Source organism: Melitaea cinxia, chromosome 25, assembly GCF_905220565.1.
Source record: "Melitaea cinxia chromosome 25, ilMelCinx1.1, whole genome shotgun sequence".
Lineage (NCBI taxonomy): Eukaryota > Metazoa > Arthropoda > Insecta > Lepidoptera > Nymphalidae > Melitaea > Melitaea cinxia.
Window position 1 is genome coordinate 2,730,244 of NC_059418.1, and position 11,739 is coordinate 2,741,982.

Sequence of the window (11,739 nt, forward strand, 5' to 3'; positions counted from 1 at the left end):
ACATTACTGAAATAATCTCAATTCAATCTCAAAAAACATCAAACAACCAGTCACATTATTAGCATTAAATCGCTACATGGTAACCCATAACAAGACTGCTTACTTTAGATGTTTTTTTTTTTTTTTTGAATACCAATGACAATAAAATAAAAAACATAAAATAAATAATTTGGGGCGCAACGGTAGGTTACCTATATGTAGGTATAAAGCGCGCTTCGGCATCGGCGCGGCTCATTTTTTAGATTACTTACTTACCTATTTCTTTTCAAGATATTTTTGAGATATGAGCTATCACTTTCACAGTATACAACAAAGTCGCTTCGCGTCCTCTGTTTGTCCCTATGTATACTTAGATCTTTAAAACTACGCAACGGATTTTGATGCGACTTTTTTTACTACATAGGGTGATTCAAGAGGATGGTTTATATGTATAATACATGCATAATATAGTAGAGAAACACTGATAATTTTAGAGGTTTCTAATGTGATGTCGTTAATAAACACATTTTTTGCGCTTACATTGCAAACGCTCGCGCTGGCTGAAGAACCCTACGAGATGGATCAAAATATTGTACTACAGTATTGTAGATCTTAAAAAGATCTACAAAAAAGTCCGTGATGGTATATGTCTATCTCTTAGGGATAACCCACAATAAACCATTTTTTATCCTTTACTTTTTACGAGAAATAATGTCTTATTTACGAAGCAATTTTAAGCAATACAGCATTAATTCTTGTCCCATTAAGTATCTTCAATACACTGTGCATTTAATATAGATCAATATAGCTCTTTACAGCATGTAATTTAAATGAATATTTTCGAAGATATTACAAATTTAAATTGCAAGGACATAACGGTTGCGGCGGTACTACGGCCGGACAGCCGGCGGCGCGTGCCTAAATAAGTAATAATAAAAACAATAGCAAGGCCTTTCTGTAGTACATTTAGTACCAGCATTGCACCCGTGCGAAGCCGCGGATCCTACAAGGATTACAAATTAGGTACAACTAAAGGGAAAGGGAATTTACCGCAATTGTAAACTATTTTCTATAAATCACGATAAAAACAAAATTTCGATTAAATTGTTTTTTTTTTTCGTAGTATTAGGGAAAGCGATGATTTATATAAAACCCTAAATCTCTTTTTCCCAAGTGCCCCAAAGATATCATTTAGGTAAATAGTATAACTAATAAATATAGTTTTTAGAATAATTAACTTCAGATTAATTTCTAGTTTATTTCCTTGTAGAACGCAATAATAAAAAAAAACACAAAATATTTTTCACACTACTTATAAATTTCACGCTAACACGAACAATCAACCGCTGCAATGAATAAGAGCATTCATGTTTACGTAAATACGTCTGTCTACCTTTGATGTACCTACTGCCGCGACACGTGACAACGACGCGACTGTTGCCTATTTCTTGTCAAAAAAATATTGTGAACGGTTTAGCAAGGACCACCAATTGTCAGCGTATACCTATATCAGATTCGCATTCGAGGCTATGTTCACAGAATTCATAAAAATTTGCGAGTCTTTTAAACCTATTTAGTTATTGTGTAAAATGTTGCTGGCAGGTTACTAAGAACTTAGTAAACGACTAGAAAAGGTATTTTACTTATTGACAACATTGATATGTAAATAATTGTGTTTGCTCGCAAACGAAAAAAAAACCGACTTCAATTACATCGACGAGTAAATACAACGTAGATCGACGAAAAAATAGTCAATAACTACGTGTTATCAAAGATTACTCAAAAAGTAGTTATCAGATCTCGATAAAATTTATATGTGACCACATGATAAACATCAGCTTTCGATTAAATTAAAAATTATCAAAATCGGTACACCCAGTAAAAAGTTATGCGGATTTTTGAGAGTTTCCCTCGGTTTCTCTGGGATCCCATCATCAGATCCTGGTTTCCTTACCATGGTACCAAACTAAGGATATCCCCTTTCCAACAAAAAATAATTATCAAAATCGGTACATTCAGTAGAAAGTTATGCGGTATAATACAACGTAGGTCGATGACAAAAGCATCAAGTAAAAACGCATTATTAGATATAACTCGAAAAGTAGTTGTTAGATCTCAAATAAATTTAAATGGGACCAATTGACACACACCACCTTTCGATTAAAAAAAATTTGTCGAAATCGGTCCACCCGATCAAAAGTTCTGATGTAAAATATTATTATTGTTAATATTAAAAAAAATACAGTCGAATTGAGAACCTCCTCCTTTTTTGGAAGTCGGTTAAAAACTATAGATCAATGATTGACAAGCATTAATTCCGCCGATAATCTGTCACGCAGTTTGGTGGATTATAAAATTGTACAGTATTTGGTCAAATAAAGAATTTATAATAATAATAATTATTATTATTATTATTATTGATTGTTTTATAGAGAAACAATATACAAGTCACTTCCCTTCACTGTACTAATAATAGCGATTAGCGAGACAAAGTCAAAATTCAAACGCAACGTATGTTTCACTCAAAATGGGAATTCAAAGTAATACTAAGACAGGCAGCAGAACAAGACATTGTTTAATAATAATGTAAAGCCGCGCGCGCGGATGGCGCGGCGCTTGCCTTCCCTCCCACTCCCCGCGCGTAGGTTGAAAGGCACATAGATTCATAACTAAAACGACCGCGTAAAAAAATGTGAATAGACTTTTAGCATAACAGTTATTATAGAAAAACTACTAAATGTATCTTTTCGAAATAAATTTATTTCCACTTTTGAATAACTAAACTATATCGGTATGGGCTTTATTTTAGAGTTTTCTTTCTCCGTATACTATTTATTTTCGCCCAAAGTTGGGCTAAAATCAGTGTTGAAATACGAAAGTTTAGAACCTTGTATTTTTTAAATGTACACTTTTTTTACGGTTTTGAGTACATACATACATAGATAATGACGAGATCAATTGATATTATCCTTAATTTTGAATGGTCAACGTCGAACATTGTAGTAGTTACTGTTATACGTTTGTATGGAAAGACGAGCGACTTGTTTAACCTTAAGGCCTCTTTTCCATTACACGGTTTCTCGCCGTGAAAATCTACGGTTAATTCGCCGCGTGTAGGCACGGTCGTCAGTGTGGTATGGATCACTATATGAGCTTGTCGACATGCACGGTGGCGCCAAGGCACGGCGCCGCGGCCACGTGCGCCGTGACTGCCCCTCGGCGCGCCGCGTCTACGCACGGCGTGATTTTCACCAGTGTTGTATGGCAGTCTATCGGGGTGTGTCGACGGTGCCGGACGTACGCACGGATTCGTGACCGCTTATATACGCTGTTTCGCGATTTTATTATAAAATGAACATAAATCAAGAATTATTAATTACGTTGATTCAAGAAAGGCCTGTAATATGGGATAAGACCATCGACGATTATAAAAATAAGCGGCTTAAATATGATTCCTGGAAAGAAATATTTATTCATTTCCAGCCCACATTTGAAGATTTAAGTGGTGATGAGAAAAACAAGTTTGGTAAGTTACAGATATTTAATTATTAACTTTTTACTTATGCATAGTTGTTTTGATAGGAGAGGCGACCTTCGTTAGATACAAAATATTGTGCAAATCTGTTGCGAACTTCATTAGCCGCCAAACTTCCGCGAACAGCATTCGTGATAGGTAACTGGATTAGTTCCGATTCTGAATCAAGGGTGGACTCATTTTCACTCGCATTGTGAAACTGAAAGTTTTCCTGCTTATGTATAAAATTTTGCAAAACACAACATGTTTTCACAATATCAACTGCCAAATCGATGGACACATTCATTGGCCGGTGAAAAATTCGCCATTTATTGGATAAAATGCCAAACGCACATTCAACAAATCTTCGCGCTCTTGTGAGTCTGTAGTTAAATGTACGTTTTAATTGATCAAGCTGATGACCACCAAATGGACGAAGCAAGTGATAATGCAAAGCAAAGGCTTCGTCCGCAACGAACACATATGGCAAATCGTAGTCAATTCCAGGCAAACGTGTTGCATCGGGTAGATTTAATCCGTTGTTTGTTAAATTTTTCCAAAATGGGGTCTCTTTAAACACACTGGAATCACACTCCTTTCCGTAGGCGCCAACGTCAACAAATATAAAGTTGTAATCGCTATCTACTACTGCCATCAAAACTATAGAAAAAAAATGTTTGTAATTTAAAAACATCGAGCCACTATCAATTGGCTTAATAAGTCTGATGTGTTTTCCATCGACCGCTCCTAAGCACAGCGGGAAGTTGGAAGATTCTTGAAATTTGCTTGCAATGTGTAGCCAGTCTTCTTTAGATGGCATTTTCATATATTCTTTATACAGTTCTAACCAAATGTAGTGGCATACTTCACGTACGATGCAACTTATGGTTTTTATTCCAATTCTATAGCTGTAGTATAGGTCAGTAAAGGTATCTCCTGTTGCTAGATACCTGAAATATAAAACAAAACGGTTCAGGTTCAAATACTAAAACCCCATTTTAGGTCGGGGTCGATTCAGTTTAGGTCGGGGGTTTTCATAAATTTTGAATTTAATAATTATTATTTATTTATTTTCAGGGCAAATGGTGATGAAGAAGTGGACCAATATGAAAGATAGCTGGATAAAATATGACAAAAAAATTAATGAATGTAAGTCTGGTTCTTCAGCAAAAAAATAAGAAAATATATGTTCTATGATGAAATGATGTTCCTAAAAAAAAATGTTGAGCATCGCAAGACCGATTCTAACATGACTGAACATGTTCATGATTCTAGCCTCAGTAATGAAAATTTTGATAGTGCAGTCCCGAATCAATCAAGCTCGGGATACACTGAACGGAGTGAGACGCAAAGGGCTAAAAAAAAAAGAAAAAATGAACTAAGTGAAGTTGACATTAGGTTTATGAAGTTTATGGATTCAGCAGAACGAGATGAGAAAAAGAAAAGCCGTAGTATGAACTTTTTTATGGGAACCGCTGATACAGTTGACAAGTTCAGTGATGAAAATATGATAGACTTTCAGTTTCAAGTAATTTCAATAATTAAAAATATTCAACAAAGACAGTGTACTCAGTATATACCTACATCAAGAAACCAATGGGATCAAGGCCATCAAGGATATTTAAGTGGTACAGCATCCTCAAATGCGCAATCGTCAACATATGGATATTCTACAGCTGCTAGATCGAGCTATGGAATAAGTCGTCCACAGACGTCTTCTCATGATTTTGGACACGGTTCTGGTTTAGAGCCAATCCACTACCGACCCGAATCACAATTATCTGTACATAGTGTAAATGCGGAAAGTATCTCGGCAGATTCTCAAGTTTCTATTGAAGACGAATTCGATTTTAGTACCGCACTTGAGTAGCATTTTCAGCGTAGTGTATTTTTTGATTTACTTGTTCTTAAATTAATAATTATTAAAATTCAATTACATGTAATAATTTTGTTTGTGTGCAATAAACAATTTTAAACTAAAATATGTCATTTAATTTTGTACCTACTTACCTCAGAGTTACAGCCAATCTCAATCAGTATCATGTACAAGCTAGCACGTTTTTTCAACCGTACGGCTTACACACCGTACGTTTGAACAACCGTGTAATGGAAAAGATGCCTAAGGTTTAATTATAGTGTAGAACTTTGATTCTATGGTAGAATAGTTTATAGGTGAAGTCATATGTTGTTTATAGTTGGTATTCTTTTCTCAACTACCTAATATTCTTTACTTGTTTTATTTTGGCGTATAGTCATTAATTTTATTTTGGTAATTCTTTTATCAAAAAAAAATATTACAAAATTTTAATTTTTAAATATTTTTTTTTTAAACCCAACCAAAGATGCACTGTAACACTTTTAGGTGTCACAGGGGAGTTTTTGTGTTGTTTGTGATTTTCTTTAAAAGAAGTGCTAAGCTTTGCCTTTATGGCCATTATTTATTTAAAAAAAAGAAAGAAAATTTCTTATACTTTTTTTTTATTGAAATTAATTATGTCTAGCAACAAAATTTCTTCTTGCGTTCTATCGCACGCGCAGTCTTTGGGTCTGTCAAACGTCAAGGATTGGTCATAGTGTCATTCATTATTTTATTTTCGGTAATCCACTCGAGATGTGATCACCTAAACTTATATTTTTTGTTCGTTGGGTGAGTTTGTTTTATTTAAATAATTATTTGAATTCTTTAAACAATAATCGTTTATACTTATTGCTTTCTTTCTTTTGTTTCTACGCGTGAGACCATATTTCTTAAATTTTAATATTAGAGGAGAGTAACTAAATGTGGGCTAGTGCTTAAATATGGGCTAAAGTGCGCGCGGAACTAGTTGACCGCGCCTTAGGTATGTGAGTGGTGGGACGGAGAGGCGGGGGCGCTTGCTTTCATTAATCAAATAATCACTGCGACGCACAGTGGGACGAAAATCAGCTTTCATAGACATAGGAATGTTAATTCATAAATATCGCTGTTTTTGTTGGATATGGCTTTTGTTTACAGTAACTAAGCCTACATATGTAAAAAAAAGTAATTGGGCATTTATGCGAATGATTTATATTGTTTTCGAGAAAAAATTGTATGGAGCTTTCTTGAAAAATCCGATTTTCTACGGACCTGCAAGTCAAACCGTAATATCCTTCTAGGGAGTGTTACTACTAATTATTTGTAATTTTTTGACATATCACATACAACGGTTACTTCTGCAGAATTTTTTTTAAAAATCGATATGTGTGATCCTTTTTTTATTTAATTTTATTGCATTGAGTTTTTTTAAACACTAAGTACTAATTACATTTTATTACCTTTCTGGTGTGAATAAGTGATATTAACTAAGTAAACAATTATATTTTCTAATAGAACATACCAAAAAAAATTGTTATTGTTATTTTATTCTGAAAAGTGATTAGGTAATTAGGTAGGTTATTCTGAAAAGTGATTGGCTAATTAGGAATGAATTCTAGTAATAATAAAGAAGTAAAGATATGAGCACTAATTAACTATTATTAAAGAGAGTAATTAAGAAATCGTCAATTTGCTAATCATTTAAAATCAGTCCTATAACAACTATAAATGAACAATATTTTTAACACATAATTCAGTTTATTTCAAACTTTTGTGCTGTTAACATTAAATCGTAATCCCGAACTGTGAAATATTTAAAATGGAAAGTCTGCGTACCAATTTAGACTTGTTTGTTGTGCTGAGAAGGGAAGGTACTTCATTCGATTATGAAGTATTGTTTAGTGCAGTTGTAAATCGACTTGGTGATAGCATTTCGGACGAAGATCGGGTGACACTTAAGGAATTTTGTCGAAGATTCACACGTGCTGCATCACAAAGATGGCAGAAATCTCACCGCATTCTGGATACATTCAGAAAGCAGTACGAAAATTGGCTTCAGTCTAATGTCGATTGGCCAAGTTGCGTGCCAATCAGTATGGTCATGCCACAATCCAGTGAAGAAGAACAGCCAGGACCTAGTGCACTTTCAATCTGTCCAGGACCATCGACATCATCTATTGGGACAATGACAAAAACATCAAGGAAAGCATTTGAAGATCTTGGAAGCAAACAAAAGAAGAGAAGGTCTGATGATCACAAAAATGAAAATCCAAATGAATTGGCATATTCCGCTGCAGTTCTTTTAAAGGAAGAAGGTCGTGAAGATATCGCATCTGTTATCGAATATATGTTGAAGAATCCAGAAGCAGCAACAAAATTTAACGAAATGATTAACAAACCAGTTAAAAAAGTTATCTTTACTCCAGAAAAAGCACTAGGATTGCTTCTTTCGCTGAAATTGTCAAAGTGGCAATATATGACGCTGAGAGAGACTACCATCCGAGAGGGTGCAACTGACATTTATCCGTCATATTATAAAGTACAGCAAGTAAAAAAACAGTGTTACCCTAGTAAGCAATCAGTGACTGTAACGGATTCATCAGCAAGAATTACGCTTCAAGCATTGCTTGACATCACAGTGAAGAGGATCCTGGAAAGTCTTCCTGAAAGTGTGCAAAATAAGGACTTAAAGTTAATATCCAAGTGGGGCTTTGATGGTGCTTCGAACCAAAGTCGTTATAAACAGAAAATGGATGGACAACAAGAAGATTCAAGCATATTTATGACGTCCTTGGTGCCATTAAGCCTGACTGATGGAGACGAAATTTTGTGGTTGAATCCCAAGCCATGCTCAGCGTTATATTGTCGTCCAGTGCAGTTCACATTTATTAAGGAAAGTGAAGAAGTGGTCATCAGTCACAAAAAGCAAATGGACGACGAAATTAAGTTGCTTATCCCCACTAATTGCAACAGAAACAAGGTGAGCCATCAACTTAAGATGACAATGATTGATGCTAAAATTTGTACGTATCTTTCGGAAGCCAGATCGAATGCATCGTGTTATCTCTGCTTAGCTAAGCCTACAGAGATGAACCGCTTGGATATTGCAACGTCAAAAACAGTGAACAGTGATGTATACGAATTTGGACTATCATCGTTACACGCTCGTATAAATACGATGGAATGCCTTTTACATATTGCATACAGACTGGACTTCAAAAAGTGGGCTGCACGAGGACAAGAGCACAAGGATTTGCTAGAGAATCGAAAAAGAATAATTCAAAATAAATTCAAAGATGAACTCAATCTATTGATTGATATTGTGAAACAAGGCTCAGGGACAACAAATGACGGGAATACAGCAAGAAGGTTCTTCGAGTTCCCCGATATAACTGCAGCCATCACTGGGTTGGATGAAGAGCTAGTCAGAAGATTTGCTGTTATTCTTCAAGCAATAACATCTGGAGAGGTAATTGAGCTAATGAAATTTAAAGAATATGCACGTAAAACTGCAGAAAGATACGTGGAGTTATATGATTGGTACCATATGTCATCGACCGTTCATAAGCTGCTGATACATGGTGCAGACATAATCGCCAATAATAACATTGTTCCGATAGGTAAGCTTTCAGAAGAAGCCTCAGAGGCCCGCAACAAAGACTTTAGGAGATTTCGGGAACATAATTCGCGAAAAATGTCCAGGCAAGCTTCAAATGCCGATATATTAAATATGCTGATTCTTTCGTCTGATCCATTAATCTCTTCTCAAAGACCGAAATTGGAAACTAAGAAAGGTAAGGATTTCTTCGCTGAAACTTTAGAATTGATCAAGTTTCCAGAATCTCCATTTGAAGTTGTAGATATGTCCAATTTGGAACCTGATTCTGAATTGGGATCAGATGAGAGCGATTTTGATTAATTAGTAGATAAGTGCTTGTTGTATTTTTAATTTCTTTTTTATACATTTTTTTATCATTTAAGGACATTTTTTATTGCCCTGTACAAATTTTTCTGATCACAAAACATGGGGTCTGTTGACTTGCATCAGCTCCCCTCCCACAAACTTTAGTTAGTAATGTTATTTTTTTCTTTTGTAACTCTAGTCTTTAAGAGGCCTTGTTTGTAGAGATAAATAGACATTTTTATTTATTTATTTCTTGTATTGTTTTGTATAGTATTATCATACATAAGTAGTGTGTAGTAGGAGAGTTTAATTTTTTATTAATAGTTCTTTATTTTTATTTGAATATTATATAGGAAAATGTTATATAGTATACATTTTTTCATTTTTTTAATCAAGTGTTACTTATATATTTTTGATATTTTTTGTCATAGTATTTGATATTTAAGCTCATTTAAATAATTTAATAAGATAGCAACAATAAATATATGATATTTATAAATGAACAAAAGTATAATTATTTACTGCCCTCACTTCTCATAACTTATTAACTCTACAACGTGTCTGGGTTGCATGCTCTTACAAAATGATAATACACAATTTTTATCACTCATTTAGAGAATATTTAGAGTGGATGCCGAAAAATTAAGCTTTAAACTAAATAAAAAATGTACATTATACTTAACGATTTTAAAAAAAAATTCTGCAGCTGTAACCGTTGTATGTGGTATGTCAAAAAATGACAAATAATTAGAAGTAACACTCTCTAGAAGGATATTACGGTTTGACTTGCAGTTCCGTAGAAAATCGGATTTTTCAAGAGAGCTCCATACAATTTTTTCTCAAAATAATTATAAATCATTCGCATAAATGCCCAATTACTTTTTTTTGCATATGTAGGCTTAGTTACTGTAAACAAAAGCCATATCCAACAGAAACAGCGATATTTAAGAATTAACATTCCTATGTCTATGAAAGCTGATTTTCGTCCCACTGTGCGACGCCGTACTTCGCCGTACTTCCACAACATACGTTTTTTTAAAAACGGAAAGGAGGTGTGAATAGTTCAGAATATAAAACTGATGCAGATATACATAAAATAGTAGCAGAAGCAACAGTGATATCAGAACGAAGTGTAAGGAGAGGAGTGATTGCTGAAAGTAAAACTTCCTTGCAAAATACAGGAGAAGCAAAATTTCGTTCTCCGCGGAGTCCAAAAGAAATAAAAAAGAAAATACAAGTTGATGATTTTGATTTAGGTGTGATAAGAAGAAAAATAAATCAGTTTTATACGGTAGAGAATAAAATTCCAAGTTTACGAAAACTAAATGCTGTGTTAAAAGAGGATAATATTTTAGATTGCGGATTAACTTTTTTAAGAGAACTTTTGCACAAACTGGGATATTCATTTAAAAAATGTAAATCGAAGAGATCCCTTTCAATAGAGAGACCAAACATTGTTGAATGGCGAGTGAAATATTTAAGGTCCATAAAAAAATTTAGAGAAGACGAACGAAATATATTCTATTTGGACGAAACTTATGTTAACCAAAGTCACAATATCCAAAAATGTTGGCAATCTTCGTCGGAGCCTGGTATTTATACAGATATAGGCAAAGGAAGGCGTTTAATAATAGTTCACGCTGGTAGCCGGAACGGGTTACTTGACGATGTTTTGCTGATTTTTAAATCAAATTCTAAAACGGGGGATTATCGTGGAGACATGAACTCTACAAATTTTTACAACTGGGTTGATCGAAAATTAATACCTAAACTTCCACCTGACTCAGTCATCATTACAGCCTATACAGTCCACTGCTGGACATAGGCCTCCACAAGTTTACGCCAAAAATAACGTGAACTCATGTGTTTTACCCATAGTCACCACGCTGGGCAGGCGGGTTGGTGACCGCAGTACTGGCTTTGTCGCACCGAAGACGCTGCTGCCCATCTTCGGCCTGTGTATTTCAAAGCCAGCAGTTGGATGGTTATCCCGCCATCGGTCGGCTTCTTAAGTTCCAAGGTGGTTGTGGAACCTTGTTATCCCTTAGTCGCCTCTTACGACACCCACGGGAAGAGAGGGGGTGGCTAAATTCTTTAGTGCCGTAGCCACACAGCACAATCTCTCACAGACTCAGTCATAGTTATGGATAATGCTGCCTATCATTGTGTACAAGTTGAGAAGAAACCGACTATGTCCAGTTTGAAAATTAATATGCAGAACTGGTTGCAAAATCATAACGTGCCATTTTCTCCCACGATGATCAAAGCCGAACTCTTGATGTAAATTAATACGACCCAATCAGAGAAAATATACGCAATTGATGAACTTTTGAAAGCTGCAGGTCATACTGTTCTAAGACTACCTCCATACCATCCAGACCTCAACCCAATCGAGCTTGTGTGGGCAAATATTAAAAATTGCCTGGCCAGAGATCACATTAATGCTACATTGGACGAGAAAATTACAATACTAACAAGGCTATTTTCCGAATTCTCTGCCGAACA

At 35.0% G+C, this 11,739-nt stretch overlaps 1 protein-coding gene across 1 annotated transcript; it reads right to left on the reverse strand.

Annotated features, from left to right (window-relative positions):
- Positions 1-3,506: 3,506 nt before the first annotated feature.
- On the reverse strand, positions 3,507-4,451 carry LOC123666196 (protein ANTAGONIST OF LIKE HETEROCHROMATIN PROTEIN 1-like). The gene has a single exon (XM_045600393.1). It carries the CDS (start codon positions 4,317-4,319, stop codon positions 3,540-3,542), a length of 780 nt encoding a protein of 259 aa, XP_045456349.1. The 5' UTR covers positions 4,320-4,451; the 3' UTR covers positions 3,507-3,539.
- Positions 4,452-11,739: the final 7,288 nt, after the last annotated feature.

Excerpts from the sequence above, each read along its gene's own strand:
- LOC123666196 (XM_045600393.1), bottom strand. The coding sequence starts at position 4,319 with ATGAAAATGCCATCTAAAGAAGACTGGCTACACATTGCAAGCAAATTT.